Source organism: Camelus ferus, chromosome 6, assembly GCF_009834535.1.
Source record: "Camelus ferus isolate YT-003-E chromosome 6, BCGSAC_Cfer_1.0, whole genome shotgun sequence".
NCBI classification, from domain to species: Eukaryota; Metazoa; Chordata; class Mammalia; order Artiodactyla; family Camelidae; genus Camelus; species Camelus ferus.
The window spans coordinates 66831170-66857195 of record NC_045701.1 but is presented as its reverse complement, the minus strand read 5'-3'; the positions used below and the strand labels follow the sequence as shown (position 1 = coordinate 66857195).

Below are 26026 nucleotides of genomic sequence, written 5' to 3'. Positions count from 1 at the left end.
TGTAAAGGGATATAGGGTAGAAAAGGTTGTTTATTCAGTCTTGTCTTTTAGAACAAGGGGGTCAGAGTTCCGTGGATTGCAATGAGGAGATTAAATCTAACCAAAATGAGATGGCACCACAGTTGCTGCAAGTGAGCTATTAAAAGTTGATGTTAAGAAAGGCTGCCTTTAAAAAATTGACTGAAATGAAGAAAAACCACCAGCCTCAAAAGGGAGTGCTTAGGCAATGGAAAAATGTAACCATTTGAATATGATTTATTTCTTCCTATTCACCTTTGAGTCTTCCACCTCCATTCCATATGGGTTTCACCTTTATCTTTGCCTAGTATTACAGAACAAGAGATGAAGGACAGGACGCCATCTTAGGAGGGAGTGGGTGCCTTTTGGGAATTGGAAAATGTTTCTAAATAATGTCATCGCACATGTGTTAACATTGTTCAGATCTACTCTTATTGTACTCTGATGACTGATAATTTTTCTCAGTTAACATTTCTAGACTGTTTACTGCCCCTGCCCGGTAATTTCCAGGTTCCCTATAGGATCAGTAGGCTTCATCTCGTATCTTCATTTTCCCGGTATGATACACATATGGCTTGGTGGCGACAGTTCAGAAATAGAAGGAGGTTATCTGACTTACCCTCAGGGGTGCCTTTAGGTCAGTTGCACAATAAGATTAAATGCCTCGCCATCAGACTTATTTTGTTTCCAAAGAATGGGTGACGCTGATGGATTAACTCAGGACAAACAGAGAGGACTCCTTCAGCTCAGTAGTGCGCGGGGTTTACAGCTTTGGGTGGTGTGGCATAGAGACTGTAGGCATGGGTAACATGTCAACCTGGACATTTCAGTTGTGTTGAACACACACTGGTCATTTGTCTTTCCCTTCTAGATACAGGTGCAGAATGGGCCTCTAGGACATCGAAGTGAAGGGGAGTCAAATGCTGTTCCCGCAGCTGTGGTGCTGGTGTCAGTGTTTGCCCTCACCGTGGTAGCAGCCTGGGCCTTCATGAGATACCGGCAACGACTTTGAAAAGCTTGCTTTCTTCCAGTGCTCCCAAGGAAGAAAATACATTTCTCTCTTTCTCTCACCCTCCTCCCCTGCCATTCTCCCATGACTTTCCCTCTCTCTACATAGCCAGCACGCGATTTATTTAAAGAGACTGCTACCCAACCGGAACTTTGCTATTCCAAATCTCTAAATCCATGTGTTCTGGTGGGAGAGCAAAGGCATTGTTGGAAGGAAGGCTGAAGACTTGCTTAGAATGAATGAAGATTTATATATTTTACTAGGACCGCCGATTGAAGTTCAGCTACAACCCTGAAAGGGAGAGGTCCAGTCTTCCCATCACCGTGGTCGATTCCTTTTTTCTTAGCTGGCATGCCTCCAGGGCCGGCTGTAATAAGAGGAAGAGGGGATTTTTTTCTTTTTAATGATTTTCCTTGGGAAGTTTTTGTGGCCTTTATTTAATTTCTAATTACCTATTTGGGTGCCTACTTTGTTTCAAACAAAAGCAAATGAGAAGAGCATTTCTACTTCTTTTAAAAAGCAAAAAAAAAAAAAAAATATATATATATATATACACACACACACACACACACACACATATCATATGCATATATGATAGTATAGTAGTGATGCCTTTTAGAGAATTGAAGTGATGGAAAGCAGCTTCTGGTTTCTGATGTGAGGGATTAAGGAATAATCTTAATTGAAGAATTTGATACATAATGGGAGTGAGAGTGAGCCTCAAAAGAGGATGCCCAATCTGAGACATTTAAACTGAGGCAACTAATTAAAAAATCTTAGAACAATATTTCTTCTCATAATAGCTATGGTGAAGTTGAGGTCAAATGCCATGATCCATCTTTGTGCAAGTCAGTCTGTTTAAAAAACTTGGGAGATGTGAAGATAAATCTTACTCATCTCTGAGCTACCGTAGTGACTAAATAGTACCTGTTAAAGGAGCACCTGGAATAACTGGTCAGAGCTGTGGTGATGGGGCCAAACCAACCCAGTGAAAAAAATCCTAAAATGAAAAAAGATAGTGTCTCCAAAGTGGCACCTCAGACTGTTTACTGGTCTTTCCTGTTTCTGTTAACAGACAAAATCTGAGAGAAAGGACTGCTTCTTGTCAGGATGGGCATGAGGTCAGCTCTGCATCAGTTCAGTTAAAGAAAAAGGGTTTAGATTGCTAATTTTTGTTTAAGGCTCTAAACACTGGTTGTGGCTGTTAATGAATAAGCCATTTTGCAGTGAAGGGGAAGAAAAGAGTTTTGTGTTCGGGGATAAGGAGGCTTGGTGGCTGTTTTGTGGGGACATTTGAGGGAAGGGTGTGGATAAATGGATGTCAGGGAATACCAAGAATACTAATGAGGTGGGAGCCCTCCCGTTCATGTGGTATTGAAGGTTGGTTTTAAAGCACTAAGGAGACCTGAACCAAGGCTAATTTTTAAGAAAACCATTTCCAGTTACTCTCTCTTGCCTTCTGAGACAGCGTGCACTCTGTGGAGTGTGTGTCTATGTCTATTCTAACCATCCCTCTCCAGGCCCACCTCTTGGCCTTTCTCTTGCCTTCTGAGATGGCCTACACTCTGTCTACGGAGTGTATACCTCTCTAAATAAATCTAGTTTTACTCAATTATGGCTCACACTTTTAATTCTTTCCTGAACAAAGCCAAGGACCCTCACTTGGCGGGGCGCCTCCCAGGGACTCAGCTGAGGACTGGGATTTGGCCATCCTGTTGTGCCCCACTTATTTTCCTGTATCATCTTTTGGTAACCATGAAGGGACAAATGGGAAAAAAAGAAAAAAACAATACAAAACAGACCTCCAAGGCATAATCTTGATCCACCTATCCACCTATTGGGCTTTGGCTCTTCTCCTTTCAGAGCATGGCAGGGGATTTCTCTCATGCCGTGCAGATTCAAGTGGCCCCTTCGGTGGCAGCCAGCGCTGCCTGCAGGATCTGGCAGAGACTAGCTCTCTAGCCGCGAAGGAGCCCACCGAGCCCAGGGCTTTTTTCTCCTCAGTCTTTTCTCATTCTCCTCTTTCGCTCTATCTCTTTGGACTTGAGAAGATCCAAGAAGGCAACAACCCAGACCTCCAAATTAAGACTAAGTGGCAAGTAATTGACAACATAATTGAGTGAGTTGTGGCTCCTCAAGCCCAGTGGCTCCTCGAGCCCAGTTGCTCCTCTGTACTTGGTCTTAGTCTCGGTCCAGTTCCAGGATGCAGGAACTGCATGAGGGGGCCCAGATTGGTGAAACTCTGGGAGTGCCCCTTTAAAAATGTGTGGCTCAGCCCTCCCTGAGTTCTCGGGGCTTTTGGCCTCATTGCAGCCCTGAGTGGGAGTTGTTGGCAGGCACTCCCCTTCAGTGGGCCTGTGGATCTCTGACCTAGGAAGCATCGTGGCTGTACACATCCCCTCTTCACCCTGCCCTGACTTAGACTATCTGTACGATCTGTTGATCCTTGAATGCCTTTGCTTGCTTTGCCAGCAGGTTGAGTGTTGCCTCTTTTACTTCTGTGAACAGGTGCCCCTCCTCAGCATCACAAGGACCACCTCCTGGTAAGGCACTCCAGCCCTACCCTGTGGCACTCCAGCCCTACCCTTCTGCTCTATTTGTTTCTTTTTTCCTTTCAGAGATAAAGGTAATCCAATTTAGTTGACTCAAGGCCTGAGTCTCCTTCTTCCCTCTCTAAAGAATTTAGGCCTTGGGACTCTGGACACCTCTTCTCCCACTGGCCCTTGCTTCTCTCCTTGTCTAATCTGAAGGAGCTCTCTCAGGCTCATGGGCACATCATCCTAACCAAAATGGGGATGACCATAAGCATCCCAAAGGATTCCCCATTATGATTCATAATTTGCTAACTGGGGGAGATTTAGACAGGATAGTTTAAGGAAAAAGGCTGAATTTTCCTTTGCAATACTGCATGGCCCCAATACGAGCTAGGGGATCAAGAGATCTGGCCCCAAAATGGGGTTATTACAGTACCATCTTACAGCTGGACCTGTTTTGTAAAAGGGGAGGTAAACTAGGGGACGTCCCATACGTCCAGATGTTCCTGACCCTATTCCAAGACCCAGGTCTAAGGAACTCTTGCTGGGTATGCCTGGCTCGCATCCCCTCAAAACACCTTCCTCTACAGGAGCTCAATGTTTTTGATGACCCTCTTATGGGTCCACCTCCCCAAGGTCCACAACAGGGAACTCCTACCTCCCCCGACTCTGAGAGGGCACAGTCTTCATGATCATCTGCCCCTAACACCCCATCTGGGCAGCTGTGGGACCCCAGGCCCTCATTAATTAGCCCATGGATCTGGCATTTGGAGTATTTAACAATAGAGGCAGGATTGAAGTGGCAAGAAGGATTTGGGGACAACTGTGAAAGGCACAATTGTTAGTAGCAGCCCTAATCCCTACACTACCCCAGGGTTACCCTCCCTTTCAAAGACCCATGACACGAACAGGATCCAGGACACCTGGATCAGAGCCACTGTCTCACTGAGAAGGAACCTGTTTCAAGTACAACCAGGCGGGCCACTGGAAGGATGAATGCCCCATGACTAGGAAAAGTCCACCGGGCCCCTGCCTGATATGTAAACAAGAAGGCCACTGAAAGAGGGACTGCCCCTAGTCCCAAAGGGGGATTGGGTCTCCCAAACCAATGATGGCCCAGAGGACCGAAGACTGATGGGCCCTGCTGGCTGACACTCCCTGGCTTCCAAAGGACACCTGGTCATTTCTCTAGAGGAGCCTCAGTAACCCTTGATGTGGCAGGTAAGAAAGTTTTTTCTTATTAGATACAGGAGCCACCTACTCTGTGCTAACTGATATCCCTGGACCCTTGTTCTCCCAATCCTGTGTAATGGGATCAATAGAAGGCCCCAAACCAAGTGCCTGCTAGAAAATTTTACCATTGCACATCAGTTTTGGCTCATGCCTGAGTGCCTTATCCCCTTGTTGGGAAGGGACTTGCTCACTAAATTCCAGACAATAGTCCAGTTTGGGGACCCCTCACAAAAAGGACACTCACCAAGAAAAATGATTGCCCTTGGCCATGGGAGCTTGCCTCAGGACCAAGCCAGAGGGAGGTCTCCCTTCTGCCCCATATTTCTCAGGTGAACCCCGCTGCTTGGAATACTGACTCCCCGCACTCTGTCTATGGAGTAGGTACCTAATTCTACTCTAACCGCCCCCCATCCCCGGCCTTGGCCTTTCTCTTGCTTCCTGAGATGGCCTGCACTCTGTCTATGAAGTGTACACTTCTTTAATTAAATCTACTTTTACTCAAAGAAAAGAAAAAAGAAAACCATTTCCATCCTCTAAATATATTGGCCAGACTATAGACTTTATATAATCTTGACAGAAAGACTATGAAGACTTCTCCTCAGGCAGTTGGCTGTATCCATTTTTTAGCATGGATGATCTGGTACAAATATTATAAACGTTGACTGGACATGAGCTTTGTTAAGACTTTGCCAGAGAAGCAAAACACATAGCCTTCATCCTAAAGGGATTTTTTTTTTGGTTCCAGATAGGAAGAGAACACCTACACACATAAAATAATAGATAATTACCTGCATAGGCAGAGCAAATTTATACTGCAGACATCAAAAGGGGCACCATTACCAAGTATCGGGACACTTGAGAAAGTTCCATAGAGGAAAGGGACAAGTTAAGGACCCTTGAGGAGCTCACAGTCTAGTTAAGAGAATTCACAAATAGATGAGAAGTTAAAAGTCTATCATCAGGTTAAGTAATAGTTGAGAAGAATAATGGAGGAAATGGTACTATTCAGAATATGATGCAGTGACAAAGACGTGTTTTAGGAATTCAGAAAGAGAAAGCTGTCATATGGTGGCATCGGGCCAGAGTGGAAAGGGAAGGCTTTTAAAAATAAAAACCCCAGCAAGACTTTGCCTCTGGGTCACCTATTGGTATGAGAAAAATTCTGTTTTGAGCAATGCTAGTATGATTTATGCCTTTGGACCTGAACTGTTCAGCACCTCTGAGACTCAGACAACTGCATTTCCTAGACTCCACAGAGAAACACTGACAGTATTCCAGTTCTCACCTCAACCAGCCCCACTGAGGAGACACAACCGCCTGGTGCCTTCCCTGTATCTGAAGGATTATGCAGCAGCTTCTGCAGCGGGCCAGCTTCCCTCCTAGCGTTCATCTCAGGTTTGGACATTAACTCCTGAAAGGACCTTGAGACATACAAAAGGAAGCAAATGGCAAGCAGTGAGTAGAGCTCTTTGCTTTTTTGTTTCCTAGTATATGTAAATAAAAACACCTGTCCTATCTTATCGTTGGTAGAAGTTTTGCTTTGATTGATAAAATCAAATGGTGATTCTGAAGCACTTTAATAATTTAGGTTTTCTCTGGAATTAAATATTTAAAGGCCAATATGTTAGTTTTAGGCAAGTATGCTAGTTAATTCTTATTTCTGATTCTCTAGAAAACAAAATTATCATAGATGAAGTATTGGAGTCCATTGTAGGTCACTAAAAGATTTATGGTCTTTATGGATTGAATCTAAGATTTCTGACACTTTGTCAATTGCATCTCATATTCCTACCAGCTAAATGACTGTGTTCAAAGTGTTAAAAACTGAATGAAATACTTTTAAGAAAGACCATATGCTTAAAACGCTTCTCTATATTTATCATCCTATATTCTACATAGAGTTCTGAGAAGACATTGCTTCAATCATCTCTATTTCCTTTTCCCACCAGATTTTAACCAGTGCTATTGATTTAACTTAATCACACCACCTAGCCTTATATAATGGAAAAAGGAAATTAATACTTGCTACTGCATTTTGTGCCAGGTACTAAACTGAACCCTGACTGGTAACACTATTTCTTCATGCCTCACAGCTCTGAGGACTAAGTGTTGTTAAAAAGACACTAAAGAAAAGAATGATTGCTTTCCTAAGATTACATAGGTGGTAATAGTGGAATCAGGATTTAAACTCAGGACTTTGGGTGCCACCATCAATGATATTTCCTCACTGGCAGTGATTCCCGAAGTGAGGTCTCTGGACAAAAGCATCAGTATTACCTGGGAACTTGTTAGAAAAGCAAATTCTTGGGCTTCACCCTAGACCTACCCAGCAATCTGTGTTTTAATAATCCCTCCAGGTGACAGATGCACACTGAAGTTTGAGAACTACTGCTCTATGCCAATAGTCACCTTTTCCTCTGGTTAGAATCACCTGGAGAGCTTATAAACGTCTTGATGCCTAGGCTGTACCTAGACCAATTAAACAGAATCTCTGGGGTTAGGACTAGGGCAGCAGTAAAACAAAGTTCATTGGGTGATTCCAGTGTGCAGTGTCAGAAGAAAAGAATAAAAACAACAACAACAACAAAACACTCTATCATACTTTAGACACTATTTAAATTATTAAATTACATATAGGCATTGCTCCAGCCAAAAATGAGAATTTCACTTGGGCCTTTTTAGATCCCCAGTCTCCAGTAGCTTCTCCCTCAAGTATACATGTGGAGTAAGAAGTGGAGCATCTTTGGCTTCTGATTTGCTAAGGGTTGACAAACCTCCAGCAAAATGTATTAGTAAGCAACTCAGTTTGCACATCTATTAAGTTAAAACCAGGTCATACAACATTGGAGCTAAAAGATTCTAGGATGAATCTGTCTTAGAGTTGAGAAAATCAAGGCTCAGAGAGGAAAATTAATTTAACCCACATCAAAGACTTAGTCTGTTGCAGAAGGGCCCTTTCTGTCTCATATTTCTGTCTTGAATCTGTCCACTACATGGTCATGGACAAAACTGTCCTTTTTATCTCAGTCCACTTCCATCTTCTCTCTCTGGACCTTGAATAAAGGCCAGAGGAACTGTTTTACAGCTGAAGGGTATTCAGGCATCAGATTATCCACAGAATAATCTGAGAGACACCTAATATCAAATTTAATCAGATGAACTCTTCTGAGACTAATCCCAATAGTTCTAAACTAGAGAAGTATGTTTTCTGATGTTGAACATTGTTTTTATTGTGTAAATAAGCAATTTTTAAAAATATATTTAAAGAAATGAGACAATGTAAGTTTCTCACGTATGTAGGGGAGTAAAGTTCATTTCATTTCACATGCAGCCAATGCAGATTTTATTCTCATCTGTTTCAGTTGAGATTTATCTTTGGACAGATGAGGGTTTTTCCTACATTTGACAAATGAGTGCCTACTGTATGCTTTGTGAAGATACAAAGGTACATATAGTCACTCTGAGCTGAAACAGCACAGCATCTGAAAGTGGGGGAGTGCTTGTTGGTGATCTCGCTGTTAAAATATTTTTCTGCTATCACCCTAAAGTGGTAGATTGAGTTGTGAAGCCCTTTACCTCTCGTCTAGAATAGGTTTACAGCTGGTTGCTATCCCAGGGTAAGCCCCTTTTGCTGTTTCACTTCTATCTGAAAATTCTTTCAAGACCAGCAGTCACATCCAAAAGGGCAAATGTGATCAAAAGGAAGACAGTACTTTGAGGAATTCTGTTCTGATCAGAACCAAGTTCTTAACAGCCATAGACTCTTGCCTGATGTTGATATTTATAGAGAGACTCCAAAGCACTTAATCTGCTTACCTGATGCCCTGGATGATATTGTAATAACCTGTATTATAAGAAAGCATTGCTATGTCTAAGGAATCAAGACATAGCGAACACTAGGTCCTATTTCTAAATGTTTGCCATACTCTTTCTTTTTGCATGGGGAAAGGGCAAAGGGAGAGGGCCAAAGTGTGTTTTTCAAATACAAGTTGATCATTAACAGAGTCATTTACAAAAGAACTTTTTATTTACTGTAATCATTAAATTGATTGACCAGTCACAGGAAAATGGGATGATCCTTCTTCCCAGTTTGCAGATTTTAAAATGGAATCACAGAATTGAGTCCCATTTTAATTTTGTATCTGCAGTGCTGATTTGAATATGAGTTTCTTACTATGATTTTTTAACATTGAACATCATTTTGTGTAAAATATATGTGTATTTTACCCCCAGGATATTTTAGTCTTTGTAAGATTCTTTTCCTTATGAACCTTATTTTATTTAGCTTCCTCTCTACTTCGATCCTGATGTCACACTGCATGCCTAAGAGCAATCAGTTTCTCAGATCAAATAGATGCCCTATAGCAACTTGGAAGACATATGGACATAAAACCGTATTTTCTTTCTCTTTTTTTAAATTGAAATACTGTCAGTTACAATATGTCAATTTCTGGTGTACTGCACAATGTCCCAGTCATGCATATACATACATATATTCATTTTCATGCTCTTTTTCACTAAAGGTTCTTACAAGATATTGAATATAATTCACTGTGCTATACAGAAGAAACTTGGAGGGGTTTTTTAAATGTATTTTTGTATATAGTGGCTAACATTTGCAAATCTCAAACTCCCAAATTTTTCTCTTCGCACCCCTATCCCCCAGTAACCGTAAGATTGTTTGCTATGTCTGCAAGGGTGTTTCTCTTTTGTAGATAAGTCCATAGTGTCTTGTCTTGTCTTGTCTTGTCTTTTCTTTTCTTTTTTTAGATTCCACATTTGAGTGACATCATATGGTATTTTTCTTTCTCTTTCTGGCTTACTTCACTAAGAATGACATTCTCCAGGGCGATCCATGATGCTGCAAATGGCATTATTTTATCCTTTTTGTGGCAGAATAGTATTCCATTCTGTAAATATACCACAACTTCTTTATCTAGTCGTCTGTTGATGGACATTTACGTTGTTTCCATGTTTTGGGTGTTATAAGTAGTGCTGCTGTGAACATTGGAGTGCATGTATCTTTTTGCATTAGAATTCCATCCAAATATATACCCAAAAGAGGGTTAGCTGGATCATACTATTTATTCTTTTATTCCATTAATCACCCCGAACACAATTCAACTTCTATAAAGTATGAGAGAATCTAATTTTCTCCTCAAAATCCTTACAAGGAGAAACTTCCACTCTCCTCTCCATTCTGTATTTTAATTACAAATTGATGCCTTCTCTCATTTTGGTTTGAAGGGAAAAGAAGTCAGTAACTATCTTAAAATTGCATCAGACCCACTTAATCTTCTCCTGTGACTTCTGCAAGAGACCACGGGACCTCTCAGCCCAGGTATACACTCTTATTATTCCTAATTTCTCCCATGTTTTGTCTTCTCTAAGACCCCTGTGCCAGGATCCCCAGGATCCACTTAGCACAGCGCCCCTCCCCCTCATGAGTACACCATTGTTAGGTAACAGCCTCCCCCCCCCCCGCCCCCCACACCTGTCTGGGGATGCCAAGCCTTCAGCCTCTCTCCACTCTCCTCAGGACTATACTGCTGTTTAAGAGATGCTGTTCCAGGGATAGGCTTGCCTGCCTCCCACTTGACTGCGTTTGCTTTGGTCACAGGCTCCTCACTCATGGGGCCTGCCTGGGCCCAGGCCCACCTGACAGGTGATCTCCGGCTGCCTCTGCTCTGGCTGCTACTGTTGCCAATCTGCTGCTCCCACACCCCACCAGGATGGCGCTTCACTTCCTCTGAAGTTGTGATCCCCAGGAAGGTGTCCCACAGAGTGGGAGGAACTGGGATGCAAGGCCAGCTTTCCTACAAGATTCGCCTCAGCGGCCAAAGACATGTGGTTCACATGAGAGTCAAGAAGAACTTGCTGCCCAGACACTTTCCCGTTATCACCAGTAACGACCAAGGCGCCACGCAGGAGGACTACCCTTTTATTCCCCGAGACTGTTACTACTACACCTACCTGGAAGGGGTTCCTGGGTCCATGGGCACACTGGACACCTGCTATGGAGGTCTGCGTGGCATGCTGCAGGTGGATGACTTCACTTACGAAATCAAACCACTGGAGGCTTCTTCCAAATTTGAGCATGTGATTTCTCTGCTTGTGTCACAAAAAACACCAGGAGAGGATGAAAAATGTAAGATTAAAGAGGAAGAAACAAATCAAGCATATGAGGAGGCAATGCTTGCTGAAACTCCTAGAGCTGCCCCTGTATATTTGTGGTGGCCACACAGGAAAAACTTAAAACTTCACTACACAGTTACTAACTCATTAGTGGTTCAGAACAGAAATATCACACGTATCATAGAGAACGTAGTGATTCTTAACAACATAATGCATAGCATTTACTACCAGGGTGAACTTCAGGTTTTCATACGTATGCTGTGCATATGGGACGGTAACGACGAGGTGAAAGTAGAAGAATCTCATAATGCTCTAGATGCATTAAATTCATTTGGTTTATGGAAATACTGGAGATGGTATGCAAAATTTCCTCATGATACCTCATTGATTCTTACAGGAAAAAAAATCGGTGGAGCTTCATATTATAGCAATCATGAAGGAATATGCAACCCCAATTGGGGAGCATCGTTTGTATGGGTAGCAAGGTATCACTTATTTTTAGCTGCAACTCTTGGAGCACATGCAATAGGTCATGTTCTTGGCTGTACACATGATGGTCCTGGTTGCCATTGTTTTCGAAGACACTACTGTGTCATGGCTGCTGAGCCTGGTCTTCTAGATATGATGAGCAACTGTACTTATGCCCAACTGCACAGACGAGTTTCTATGTGGGATCCTTGTCTGAGTACTCCAAATACACCATACAATAATTTTCCTTATAAAGCTGCTCGCTGTGGTGACAAGATCAAAGATCAAAGGGAAGAATGTGACTGTGGCACCATAAAAGACTGCTCTCAGGATAAGTGTTGCAATTCCAATTGTGCCCTCACCCTTGGTAGTGTCTGCAGTGAAGGAGATTGCTGCAGGAGGTGTAATTATGCTCAACCTGGAAGTGTTTGCAGAGACACTCTTGGCATTTGTGATCTACCAGAATACTGCAGTGGGAAGACGCACGTTTGTCCAACAGACGCTTATATCCAGGATGGAACCCCCTGTTCACCATTAGCCGTGTGTGTGAAAGGAAACTGTAGTGACCGTGATCTGCAGTGTCAATCCCTCTTTGGCTTCGAAATAAAAGATGCTGGGTCAGCATGCTATGAAAAATTGAATGTAAGAGGTGACCGATTTGGAAATTGTGGGGTGCGAGTGACTCGAGGAGGAGGAAAGTCTGTACCATGTGAAGAAGATGATGTGCTGTGTGGAATGCTGCACTGTAGTAATGTGGAGGAAATTCCTGGCGGGGGTGAGCACACTACATTTCGTCATATAGTAGTAAAAGATGTTAAAGTAGAAAGATGCTTTGGGTACGATGCACACTTTGGGACACACACACCATATATGGGGCTTGTGGTGGATGGGGCAACATGTGGTGCAGGAAGATACTGTATGAACCAAAACTGTACTTTTTTCCAAGACTTCCATTTTGACTGTGATGTCAAGAAATGTAATTACAGAGGGGTATGCAACAACTTGAAACACTGTCATTGTCAGCGAGGCTGGAAACCACCAACGTGTCAAGAGAGAGGACCAGGTGGCAGTACCGACAGTGGCCCTCCACCTGACAAAGAAATCGGTATTCGAGCCAAAATAGTATTTAATGTAAACATTTCAGTAGCTCTACTGCTTCTCCGTTTTAGCCTTCTTTTGCTTGCAGGGGTTTTGGGTTCCTTTTTCCATTTAGAAGCAATTGAGGATAAAAAAACAACTGGTGAAAAAAAGTAATCCCTTGAACCTGAACTGGAACACACAAAATGGAGACAATCACATTGGAACTTACGGGTAGAAATGATCAGTAATCACTCCGATAATTACATAGTCCTACAGCAGTTATGACGTTGTCATCTTGAAATAAATGACTTGGCAGTTTTAAAAGGGTCTGTGTGGTTAAATGCGTTTGATATTTTACATCTGGTCATAGTCTTACTATTCCTATAGATGACAGTGAGAACTATTGGATTCACCAACAAGAGGGCCTGTACTTAATTTATGTTGTGGATACTAATGTTTTACAGGTGTGTCTGTAGCACATCTTGTTTGAACTGGTATGCACTTGTTTAATAACTTACTAGACTCTTTCTTACTTGGTTATGTACTAGATTTTTGTTATTGGTTTTCTTTTTTGCTAGTTTAAAAAAGCATAACATAAAATGTAGCATAAAAGACACCTTGAAAAATACAGTAGGAAGATGAAAAATTTTGAGTCATAGGCACATGAATATCAACAGTAGTTCAACAACCTGCTAAGTATGTGATCTTGCCTAAAGTCATAGGCTCTCAGAGAATCAAGGTCACATCTGACGTGCTACACAGAGAGATGAAGTGCACGTTTTTCTGGGGTTTTGTGATGGTCAAAAGATCTAAGAAGGGCCTGGAATATGTTAGGCACTTAATAAATGTGGACTCTATCATTCTCATTATTCTCATCATCTTGAGTTGTGCTAAAACTGAAGTGTTCCAAGTATAATGACTTTCGCATCGTATTTGTTATTGTAAAACCATCACAGAAGGAGCCATGGATCACTGACATGTCACTTTTTAAGGCCCTTAGATATTCATGTCATATCATCTCACATTTAAAATTGAACAAATTGCCTAAGCAAAGCCTGTCTATAAAGTACAGGATGGAACTGAGTGTCTGATACATGTACAGAAGCAAAAATTTACATAAAAGTGGGAGGAGCAGCCAAGATGGCCGAGCAGAAGGACACTCTTAGCTCACCCTCTCCCACAAATACACTAAGAGAGACATCCGAGGATCCACCCATTCACTAAGAACACCTGCTGAACTTTGACAGAACATCGCCCTCTTCAAATGACAAAATTCCTTACAAATTCTGGTAGGAGGGGGAAAAAAAAGGAAAAGGAAATCAATGAACCCAGATGAACAAATCAACACTTGCTTGCCCTGTTGCATCAGCATGATACTGTTGATATAATGTATCAGTACGATGTATTCTGCGTGTTCTGACAGTCTAAATATGTTCAGATAATATGCCAGATGTAGGAGAGTGAACACAGCCCTGGAGGCAAAGGTACAAATTTGGTTATCCATGCCACATGGATGCTGCCTTTTAATTTTTTGATGCTCTTCTTTCATCAGAATAGAAACTAACAAGTTTTCCAAATCAATGGCTACCTGCTATGCACCTGAGGCCATTTCAGTATGCTCTAGCATGATACTAAATCTGACGCAGCAGCTCAGTAGGATACCCTACTTGGGATTGTTGGTTGCTACAGTCATTCATTAGGATTGATACAGTTTCTGTGAGGGCCAGACTGGTGGTTTCAATGGAAATATGATATGGACAACCACTGCTGCAACTTTTAGTCTTTAATGGTGGCACTTATGTCCACCTTTCCACCCAGAACACAATTTTAACTTTGATTTACTATCCTGGCCAGGAGCAGAGAGATGTTTAAAAGGCTTCTACCTGCACAGAGATGATGATAGCTCTTATTCTACATGCCAAGGACCTTACAGGGACATTATTCTCACTGTCTAAGACACCAGTCCCAAATATATACCTGGGCCCTTGGGGACATGATGACTGAATTGGACTGCAGACCACTGAACACACTGTAAAATGTAAGTCAACTAGGACTCCATTTATTACCTTATGTCCATAAGCTCCCACTATTTTAGGATCCATGGTGATGCTTTGGAGTCTGAGTACCAACATCAATGTAGATACTGTGTCCAATAATCTTCTCAGTTCTAGATAGTTCTCTAACTCTACCATACTAGCTCCCAAAGAAATGGTTGTAGGTTTCTTGGGGGAAGGACTGGAAGAATCATAATATATATTTTTCATATGTTCATGTGTATTTTCTTCTAGGAACACAGCAATCTCTCTAATCAACATATCCTGTATCTGAAAATTGGCTTTGTTCCAGAAACTGAACAGGCATCATAATTTTTTATTGGTGCAGCCATTCTTAGCCTTCTGCTCCTCCATTTTTGCCTTCTCATTGTAGATTTTAAGCAGCACCCTCTTTGGCTACTCATTTATTGACCTTAGACACACCATTGTCTATTACCACTTTAAAGCTCTTAGGTAAAAGATGAATCGCTTTTGCTATCTCTCCAACCTTGGCAACTTTCATGTTAATTGTGGTCCCCCAGCTTTGGCTGTTAGGTGTGGTCCCCAGCCTCCCTTACTTGTGAGAACTCATTATCCTTATACCTCATAATAAACATTGATATGTGCAAGCTGTCCTACCATCAAATGCCTACGAGAGGAGGCACAACTGTACTCCTTAGAGATTACATTGCCCCTTGCACCAGTGCATTTTTAATAATATTTATTGTGGTGTAATTGATACATAACATTGTATTAGTTTGGGGTGTACAAGATCACTAATCATCAAGGATATTAAAATCAAAACCACAATGAAATATCACCACGCACTTTTCAGAATGACCATCATCAAAAAGACAACAAATAACAAATGTTGGCAAGGATATGGAGAAAAGGGAACCCTCGTGCACTGTTGATGCAAATGTAAATTGGTGCAGCCACTATGGAAAACAATATGGAGCTTTCTCAAAAAATTAAAAATAGAGCTACTGTACAATTCAGGAATTCCATTCCTGGGTACTTACCCAAAGAAAATGAAAACATTAATTTTAAAAAATATGTGCATCCCAATGATCATTGCAGCATTATTTACCAGAGCCAAAATATGAGAGCAACCTTAGTCCATCTATAGATGAATGGATAAAGATGTGGTATATAAGAAATATATATATATATATATATATATATATACACACACACTACTCAGCCATGAAAAGGAAAAAAATCTTGTCATTTGTGACAACATGGATGTGTCTAGAGGGCATTATGCTAAGTGAAATAAGTCAGATAGAAAAAGACAAATACTGCATGATTTCACTTTTATGTGAAATATTAAAATCAAGGCAAATGAACAAATTTAAGAAAAAAAACCAGTCATAGATACAAAGGACAAATAGAGAGAGAAATTGACTGTAACACAATCAGAGTGGGGGACTTTAACACCCCACTTACATCAATGGACAGATCGTCCAGACAGAAAAGCAACATGAAAACACAGACCTTAAATGACTCATTAGACTAGATGGACTTAATTGATATTTATACAGCATTTCATTTGAAAGCAGCAGAATACACATTCTTTTCCAGAGCACCTGGAGCATTCTCCAGGATAGATCACATGTTGAGCTATAAAGCAAGCCTCAGTAAATTTAAGAAAACTGAAATCATACCAAGCATCTTTCCTGACGACAATGTTATTAGATTAGAAATAAACTACATGGGAAAAAAAAACTGCAAAAAGCACAAACACATGGGGGCTAAACAATATGCTACTAAACAACCAAGGAATCACTGAAGGGAAAAAAAATACCTAGACAAATCAAAATGGAAACATGATGATCCAGCCTGAGAAGCAAGCATCTAACTTAACACACACATCTGGGAGCCTGCTGGAACACTCTTCAGGGACAGAGACTGGCGGGTGCTATCTTTGTTCTCTCCCTTTGCCATGTTCCAAAGCACCAGCATCTCCTAGAAGGGAGATTTTACACATGTCAGGTGCCTAGATCTTTGGGGCTACTGCCAAGGGCATGCATCTTAACTTCTTGGCTCTGGAGACCAGGGGATTTGTGTTCCTGTCCCATGGAATTATAATAATTGATGTCACCCAGAAAGGAGCTCATGCTCCTCTGTCTGGCACCTAGATTTTGGTGACTTCTGCCAGGGAACACCTCTACATTGCCTGGCTCTGGGAGCCAGTGGGGTTTATTCTCTTGGATCCCACAGGACTATAGCCAAAAGAGAAAGAGTTCTTAAACAGCTACCACCCTCAGGACACAGCAAAAGGTAACAGACCCAAGAGCCTGGTCTTTTTTTGTGAAGGAAGTCTATTAGCTAATCATAATGATTGTGGCTTTAGGGGCAGGCCTCTAATTAAACTCTCATCTAAGTGCTGACTACAGTCCTTTCCAGAGACCTTGGAGGTGGGCATTGTCTTAAAGCTCTCCCTCTGCTACCCTCCCCTGCAGCAATGTCTCCTGGAGGGGAGTCTGACATACTACTGATAACCTAGTTTTTATGTCTGGTGTCCTAGTTTTTGCAGCCGCCACCCACAGATGCCCCTTGTCCACCTGGCTCTGGTGGACAGTGGGGGTAGGGGTTGCATTCCTGGGTCCCCAGGGACTGGGTCAATCAGAAAGCTGGTTCTTGGCAGGTTGACACCCCTAGGGCACTATACAGACAACAGAGTGAGACACATTCCCCAGTCTTTCTATGAAGGAGGCCTCTTTTCTTGTTCTGGAACTTCAGCCTGAGGGACAGGATTGAGCACCTACCTTGTGAGTTACAGAACTGCTCTCAAGGAATATCAGCTGCAGGTATAGTAAGAGTCTTGGTGCTGTCTCACTCTGCCTTATTCCAGCTCACTAATAAGTCACAGAACATAGCTTATACCCAGTCAAAAGTTAAACAGAAAAGTCAAAGTTGAGTTAAAAGGTAAAAAGAAAAAAATAAAATTAAAAAACAACGAAAAGTTTAAAAAACCCAAGCAGCCAAACAGGTATCACCAAATGCATGCAAGAGAGTCCTTATTTTTACTTCATATACCTTTCTAACAAGTTTGGTTGGCTGATTCCCTAACTCAAAATAAATTAAAATGATGGCTAGCTCCATTGCATGCTAGGGTCTGTACTTGCCAGGGCCCTAAGCAGTTAACTGAGAGTGATTCTTCCATATCACAAAATTCATCCATCCTCAACCACAATGGAATTGCATTTCAAAATTTGTACCTGAGGTCAATGGTTAATTAGTAACCACTCTATAGAAAAGAAGCTTTAAACTAGTTTTTTGGACAGCAACTGTTATCTAAAGTGAAAGGTACTGATTAGTCTCCAGCCATGTCAAATGAACCTGGGTACCCATTTGTCCTTGGTCCTATTAATCAATGACATGTTGATTTAAGTGTTCTATTGTGTCTTCTGATGCCTATTCCCAACCTCTCACATTGTTCCTTGAATCTTAGTTCAAACCACCATCTACTTACACTTGGACTACTGCATTAGCTTCCCAAATGCCCTCTTTCCTATCCACTGGATCCTCCTCCAATTTGTTCTTCATAGACTAGAGGTCCTGGTAGAACATAGATTTGATCATGTCTCTCCTCTGCTTAGCAATCCCCTAGAAGTTTCCCATTGCCCTAAGGATTCAGTCCAAAATTACCTGGCATAAACTACAATGCATTGCATGATCTAATGCCTGCCTACTTTCTCCAAATTCTTTTCAATCCACATTCCAAACTTTCTCTCTGATCCTTCTCCCTAGCCTTTCAGTTACTCAGAAATACCAGGCTCTACCTCAGGGTCCTCCTATAAACTTTAAAGTTTGTGTATTCTCTTCACCACTGATTTTCTTGCTAAGTTCTCAACTTACTGTCATTTCCCCAGATGATTTATCTATTTTCAAGTTTGGTCTTGAGGACACCTTAGACTTGGTTCTCTGGATGCATTCTCCACACCCCCTCCTGGTCACAATGCCCTTCAGAGATCTCCCCATAGCCCATAGACAGCCATAGCCTCTCTGCAGAAACTTTCAAGGATTAACCCTTTAACATCTAGCTTCTCCATCCATCAGTCCATTCTAATACCAACTACTAACTCATTTATGTTTGTTTTCAAATTTGCTGGGGTTTTTTCCTCATTATTGTTCTAATCTCCAATCATTCCCCTTGGGTTTCTAAAGTTTCCTTGGGCATCAATTCTGGGTGTCCACAGAAAGTGATTTTTTTGTTTGAGGGACACAGCTTTGTTGGACAGTAAACAGCTTTGCACCTAGAGAGAACATAAAGGACAAGCCATAAGAACTCAAATGCTTCCAGAAACCTTCAAATAACTGTCAAAGGGAGTTGATATCAGGTCTGTGATCACACAGAGAGTCAGGGGGAAAGGCTCTTAATCCATGAAATAGTAAATTCCTTTAAGGAACCAGTAAAAAGTACCTATATAATAGTCCTTGAGAAGACCATAATAGAGGAGGAATAAAATTTTTCACCGGACTTTTGAAAGATAGTTATGATTTGGCTCAGTTAAGATCAATGTTTCCTCCTATGTCACAGCCAACTGTCTAGTCCTTCTTAATGGTAAATTTCCGATTTCCTTAGTAATTGATATGTTCAACTTTTAAATGATCATTTGTTTTATCACTAAACCATCGATTTCTTTAGCTGTTCGATTTACTTATTGTGATAGAACTTGAAATTCTCATGTAATCCCTTTTACTTTCTTTTATATTCTTTTATTTTCTCTCATCTTTCACATTAGAAATTTCCCTTAATCTATTAATTGATTCTTTCTAATAACCAGCTTTTATTGATCTGTCCTTCTGGTTTTGTTTGTTTGTTTTCCATTTCTTCTATTTTAGCTTTTCTTTTGACTAATTCTCTCTTTATACTTTCTCCTGGTTCTTTTTCTTTTTTATAAGTCAAATGTTTATTTTCTGTTATCTGAAATAATAGGATTTCATATGAAATTTTTCCTTTTTCTTACTTGCCATATAACTCATTTTAATTTTGATATCCTTTTTGATGTGGGGGTTATGCTAAGTAGTATTACTAATAGTGTTATAGATCTTAAAAGTTCTCATCACAAGGAAAATATATTCTAACTATGTGAGGTGATGAATGTTAACTTAAATTTATTGTGGTAATTGTTTCAAAATATATGTAGAGCCAATCATTATGTTGTTCACATTAATCTTATATAATGTTACATGTCAATTTATCTCAATAAAACTGAAAAAAGTTAATTTAAAAATAATTTAAATTATTTATTGCTTGATTTTGAAGTGGTTACTTTAGTAAGTAGATTCACTTTTGAGGTATCAAGTTCTATTTTTATTGGATAGGCACTGTGTTTTGATGTATAAGAAGCTTTATATGTACAAAGATATTTGACTTTTTTTAAACCAGTGATGGGCAACAGATGTTACTCAAGCATTTAAAACACAAATACAAGCAGGCCATTTTTTTAATGGTTTCCTTTTTGAAAAGTTTATCTTCAGGTAAAAGTACACTTTACTTGCCCTGGTTCAAAGATTTGTCGTTACATTTCTAAATATGGCTTCCTGCTTTCCTGCAAAGGTTTTTTTTTTTTTTTTTAACATATATTTTAACAGATAAAATCCTGTTTCACCATTGACTTGTGTCACAAGTCACCTACCCAAAAAGAAAGCCCTAGTTAACGTAATTGACAGTATTCCAAAAGCCTTCAGATGAACTTTAGTCCCATGGCGATTCGAAAGTTAGAATTTTCTGATTTGCTTTACCTCAATTTCTACCTGAAATTTGTTATAATCTAGGAAAGTTCTTCAGGACAATGCAATTAATCTGAATTCCTTTTGCTTTCATTAATGTGTACAGACGAGATCTCTAGCACTTTTGTACGAAAGAGTTATCTTTGGTTGTCTCCAAAATGTTATAGAGCAGATTTTTGTTTGGTTTAGGAATCACTAAGCGTGGGGTGCTTCACCATAGAAGGAAGTTCTTGCTATCTTTCTAGTTGCCATTTCATTTGTTTTTCCAAAAATTACGGATTGTGGTTTAGGACTATGAAGAAAGTCATGGAGGACAGAAATATGTTAGACACAGTCCCATTCATCCCAGAGCTTCTACTCCATAGTAAGTCATAAGACAAATACATGAATAATTTTAAAACTAGATTGTCAGTGATCACTATCATAAGGGAAATGTGCATTAAAGGTGAAACAGTGGATTCTCTAGTTGGAATAATGCCAAGAACTTAATTTTAACTAGTTTCATATTGGACTGAACTAGCAACTGAGTAGCCAACTCTTAGCCACTCTAGTTCTATTCATAAAAATTAGAATATGATGCTGCCCACGGGCCTCGGATCCTGGAGATGGACAAGGAGGAGAACCGTCGTTCGGTGCTGCTGCCCACATACCTGTGGAGGGGCGGCTTCAGCTTGGAGAACTACTGGCGCAAGTCCTAGGAGCCCGGGGAGGACTGCTGGGAGGCGGCGGGCAACCCTGCCCACAAGGTGAAGATGCGGCGGCACTGAGGCCTGTGCCCTCCGGGGACTCGGCCTGATCCTCACTAGCTGCCCCTCCTTTTGTTTCGTTTTGAGGGTTTTTGTTTCTTTCTTTTTATTTGATCCTTGTAGTTTTTCCCTTGCTTTGTTGCCTGTTAAGGCTGAAGAACAGAATTGGCTGGGACCTTGTTCTCATGTTCTCAGTTTTCCTCCTGGATGGAAAGGCTGTTGACATCTTGAGGGGACGGAAGCTCACGCTGGGGTGGCCAGTAGAGGGGTGGAGGGGAGGGCAGCCATACTCAAGTGGGGCCGTGTCAGGCTGGGTTTATTTAAGAACATCAAAATGTTTTGGTTAAGAAAAATTCTTGTTTTGCTTTAAATGTAAATCTTCCCGGTGTTGTAAATGAAGTTCAGTCTCCTGCTCCCCAGCCCCGACTGTTGTCTGCGCCGGGCTGAGGTCCTGCCGGCTCTGCAGGGGGGCCCGCTGCCCTCCCACCTCTCCCCCGCTCTCCGGATGCCCCTCCTCCTGCAGCAGTTGTTCGGGATGACCCGGCAAAGGCTTAAAAAGGGCCAGCCCCTGCCGCCACAGACCTGCTGTTGGCCAAGACCCAGAGCTTCCTCTACACCCTCTGGCCTGCTCTGCCCACAGGTCCCTGGGCTGCCAAGGGGCCGGCTACAGTGGTCCTGATCTCTCGCCAAGAGCACGCCTCTGCTGGGTTGCTCCTTTCAAGCATATGCGTGTGATCGTGGGGAACAGTTAGATTTGTCAAATTGGGGCAGTTTTAGGAATTGTTTCTAGCTGGAGGGACTGGTGTCCTTCCAAGACTAGCATTTGGGGTATGGAAAATTGTTGCGGTGTGTGGTAGGGTTTTGTCTTTTGTTCTGAGTTTTCCTTTTTTAACTTTGGTCTCCCGGCTTTTTCCTTTCCCTTTCCTTTCTCCTCCATGGGCCAGCTCAGGCCTTCTCCCTGTCAGCCCCATAGGAGGGCACCTGCCTCCTCTGTCTGCCTGCTGCATGCATCCAAGGCCAGAGCTCAGGCCTGCAGATAGGGTTGGTGCCTCCTCTGCCTCAGGGGCATGGGAGCTGGAATAATAACAAAAGGAAAAGAAAAAAACAAAGTCTTTGACAGTTTCCACCCACTCAGATCCTCGAAGGCTGCAAGGTTTCACTGATCTGGGTTCATTGGGAATGTTTCCCTGCCAGCCAGGGCAAAGACCCAGATCTGCTGAGAGCAGAGGCCCTTCCAGTCCCCAGGCTGCCACCACCCCAGGGGCCTAGTCTTACAGAGGCTGCAGACAGCCGGGGCAACCACCATTAAGAAGCCTCTCTCAGGGGCTAGAACTCCTTTGCCAGCATGGATTCCTCAAGTCAGGACTGCATAACTAAAGCAGTTGCAGTTTTATTTTTTTTACAGCTTTTTTTCCCAAAAATGATTTGCAGTTGTTTGTGCAACACTTTGCCCTGATATGTGTGGTGTACAATAAAAACCAAATCTAATATATTTTGAAAAAAAATTAGAATGGAGGGAAAGACTCCCTACACCCTCCAAAAGGAAGTATTTGTGAAATGTTGACTTTGAGGTGTTACCAAAACACTTAGGATACTGGAGATGTACCAGAAGTCATCCACACTGTGATAAAATTTGAAGCCAAGGTGAAAGTTGAGTTTATCTAGCAAAAGAAGATACAGCAATAGTTCTCAAAGTGTAGTCCCCAGGCTAGCAGCAGCAGCAGCATCTGGACGCTAGTTAGAAAATCCAGTTTTTGGGTCCCATTCCAGATATATTGAATCAGAAACCTTAGGGATGAGGCACAGCAATCTGTGCTTTAATAAGCTCTCCAGGGGATTCTGTGCACACTACAGGTTGCGAGTCACTGGGACAAATTTAAAAAATGGAAGAGAGATAAGGAATGCAGTTTAAGGTTTCCAAGGCTAAAAAGGACAGAAAGAAGTCTCAAAGTTGGAGAGGATCCATGGGAACCAAACATCAGTGGAAGCCATGGAGGGAGAGAATTTCAAGGAGATAGTCAATATTTTCAAATGTTACAGGAAGTTTGGTTCAAGTTGGGGCATTTGTTTGAGTTCACAAAGTGTGACCTTGTATAAGTCTCCTAAACTTTCTGAGCCTCAACTTGCTTATCTGTAAAATGAGTTTGGAATCATGCTCTTCCAAAATTTTTAAGGTTTTTTTAATGAATTAAATTATATATTAGATGTCAGTTATGAAACCAGACAATGATTCATGAAGTAATCTTTCTGTACCATAGCCATTAAATTTGACCGTAGTTCTAAAACCTAACTTCAGTGCTAAAGCTCTCAAGATTGGTGATTTTGATAACAATGTTCCCATATACTTGTATAAATTAAGTGATAGCAGAGCAGATACTGGAGGATAATATAACTTGGCTAGACATCAAGAACATACCAGTTCTGGGGGACAGCATGACTAGGGAGATGCCTTGTTTCCTGGATGCAAATTTTTATAAACTGCCACATGAAGTGTGGGTCAACATTTTGACTGTTTATTTATACAAGAAACACACAGATGAGATCTGAGTCACATTTCTGGGAAAGGAACAGAAGCCATAGTGATGAGCTATTTTGTGGGGTTTTTTGAGAATTGTAAAAATGCTTTAAAAAATCACTTACTTTCATTTAGCAGATAGAGAAACTGAGGTATACATTAGTGATACTGAGGTGATAATAGAGTTTACTGCCTATATCATATTATTTGATAGGTGCTTAAATTCTTCGCTGACCCAAATTTGGTCCCATGAAAATCTTCCAGCAAACTTGTAATTCTTACTATTTAGTTGCTCCTTCAGGATTAGTTCAAGGTTTTTCACAAGTGCTTATTTGAATGCTTAAATAAATGAGAGACTGAAGAACTAATTTCACTTAAGTTGAATATATGCTTGATCTGAAAAGGTTAACATTATTACCTATAGCATTACCTAGAATATATGTACATGATCTGCTATTGTTAATGATTAGCTTAGTGCCAGGCTTTATTGGAGCTGGATCCAATAAAGTGATGTTTAATGTAGTGCAAAGGTAGGAAAAGGTCTGGACTTCTAGAACACTGTTGTTGGCATCTAAGATATGAGGGAAAGTTGGAGAAGTAATACACTTAACTCACCCGGATGCTGTATGAGTTCTGAAGTATCAAAAGGAAGTGAATAAGGTGAGAGGCAATGCTAAATACAAATTGTGCATACTTCACAATGTATTCTCTAGTAAATCCTATAGCCCTATATAGGATTTTATCTCTGCCCAGAGATGAATTAAACAACCAAACATAAAACAAAAAAAATGTTAAGTCAAATAACTCAAAATAAAATCCAAAGGAATTGGAACATTGAAGGAGACTCTATTCATCGATCACAGGAACCCTCTTTACAAGGCCATCTCTGCAATCCTAAATTCTCCTGCATTCTGCAATTACTCCAGACTCTTTCCCAAAAATCTATGTAATTTTCTCCCAGCACTACCAACTCTGTAGTGGAATTTAACCTCTCAGGCTAAGTCTTCCCACTTTTCTTACTGCTCCAGTCCCCAGGTTTGTAAGTTGTCTCTTCCTTGGAGAGACTGAGGTGAGAAAAGACTGGAGAAATAGGGATAAGGGAAGGAATAAGCATTCTTACTTTAATAAATCTTATCCTGATCATTCTAAAATCTCCCTTGGCTCAGTTTAGGTGATGCTTTGGTCGGGGGAGGGGTTGATTCATTTCCTCAGCTCAGAACCAAAAACAAAAGCCCTAAGTGCAAACTCTGAAGTATTCTTTCCACTCTCCTGTTTTTGTCTTGCTGTTTGGAACAACAGTGATTTTATACAGTAAAACTGATAATACAGTGTGATCGAGCTCTGTGATAAATTTTAGTCAAAGACTAGTGGGGAGGTCTAAGGAGGAAGCAATTTACATTGCCTGTGGAGTAAGAGAGGCTTCAAAAACCTGGTGTTCCTAAAGCTGCAGTCTGAAGATGTGGAAGTTCATGTAATACTCAGGGAGTAATATCTCCTTCAGGATGAAGCATGGAGTGAATGAAGAACAGTAGCAGAAAAGGCAGGCCATAGTCGTATTACCAAAGGCCTTAAATTCTTTGCTTAAAAAAAAAAAAAACAACCCTCTAGTGACTACTGTAGGCAAAAAGCAGAATCTCATCATTATTTATGGCTTTTAGATAACTTTCAGTGTGGGAGGTAGACTTGAGATTCACAATTAAGGTTGTTTGTTTGTTTTGTTTTGCTGTTTTAGACCTATAGAGATGGGTGTTATCAGATGAGCCTAAAGGCAGAAAGGAGATCAAGAGTTTCTGCTCTAGAGATCACTTAGGAGCTACTTTAATAGGTGGAAAGGTGATAAGGGATTAAGCCAGGAACGTTTCAGTGGCAATAGAGAGGTAGATACAGATGGAAAGATTTCAGGGATAGCACGGGAAATGTGACTATGTCACCTGCACTCTATACTATTATGTCATCTCAAACAGTGCTTGATAGGTAAGGCTTTCTCTGACTCACCCCGGCAAATAGAATGCGGTGGGAGTGGGCGGCTGTTTTCCGAGCTACTGATGGTTCATTCGTATGCCCGTTGGATGGCCAGCGTCTTTAAGGCAGAGATCATATCTTTTCATCTCTGTGTTCCTCGAGCCTTCTAATGAGCTGCAAAAAGGTGCTCGATGGTTGTTAAGTGGAAAACAGACATTCATAAATGACTGACGATTACAGGCTGTCTGGCAGGAAAAGCATTAATGTTATAAGTTCATTAATCCCAAGACATCACCGATTACCACTCAACCTAAACTTCTGTAGCACTTAAAAAATGTTTGTTTGTTTTTTGTTTTAATTAAGCTGGTAAACTACCCATCCCACAAATAACCATAGAGGCTAGAGTGCTGGCTTCACAATTACTTTTTAAAAACCTGATTTTATTGAGCTAATTTTGTGTGCCAGGAAGTGCTCTAAGAAGACCCAGAAAATGGGAGGTACTTGTTTCCGTATCTTTTGACGGTAACTGTAAACACGACCTAAGTCCCAGT

At 41.2% G+C, this 26026-nt stretch overlaps 2 protein-coding genes and 1 long non-coding RNA gene across 6 annotated transcripts in view; 2 read left to right on the top strand and 1 right to left on the bottom strand.

Annotated features, from left to right (window-relative positions):
• The window catches only part of SYNJ2BP (synaptojanin 2 binding protein), a 32058-nt gene extending 30478 nt beyond the window's left edge, over nucleotides 1-1580 (top strand). Inside the window, exon 4 of one of the 2 annotated variants that reach the window (XM_032482295.1) lies at nucleotides 896-1580. In XM_032482295.1, the coding sequence (XP_032338186.1) occupies nucleotides 896-1030 (135 nt within the window). In that variant the 3' untranslated portion in view covers nucleotides 1031-1580. Of the gene's footprint in view, nucleotides 1-889 lie in introns of both variants that reach the window. The other variant, XM_006186415.3, reaches the window with a different exon arrangement.
• LOC116664334 lies at nucleotides 1094-25688 on the bottom strand. The gene is made up of 4 exons (XR_004320810.1): nucleotides 25509-25688; nucleotides 10768-10902; nucleotides 6080-6215; nucleotides 1094-1394 (listed from the first exon to the last, which is right to left on the bottom strand). It is a non-coding gene; the product is annotated as an uncharacterized LOC116664334 (long non-coding RNA).
• On the top strand, nucleotides 2786-12801 carry LOC102519958 (disintegrin and metalloproteinase domain-containing protein 20-like). Of its 3 annotated transcripts, none has more exons than XM_032482292.1 (4): nucleotides 2786-4782; nucleotides 6042-6249; nucleotides 10042-10135; nucleotides 10415-12801. In XM_032482292.1, exon 4 carries the CDS (start codon nucleotides 10426-10428, stop codon nucleotides 12649-12651), a length of 2226 nt encoding a protein of 741 aa, XP_032338183.1. In that variant the 5' UTR covers nucleotides 2786-4782; nucleotides 6042-6249; nucleotides 10042-10135; nucleotides 10415-10425; the 3' UTR covers nucleotides 12652-12801. The 3 variants fall into 3 exon arrangements, with proteins under 3 accessions (XP_032338183.1, XP_014416165.2, XP_006186517.2); XM_014560679.2 differs by having other exon boundaries at nucleotides 10334-12801; XM_006186455.3 differs by lacking the exon at nucleotides 2786-4782 and having other exon boundaries at nucleotides 4795-6249.
• Nucleotides 25689-26026: the final 338 nt, after the last annotated feature.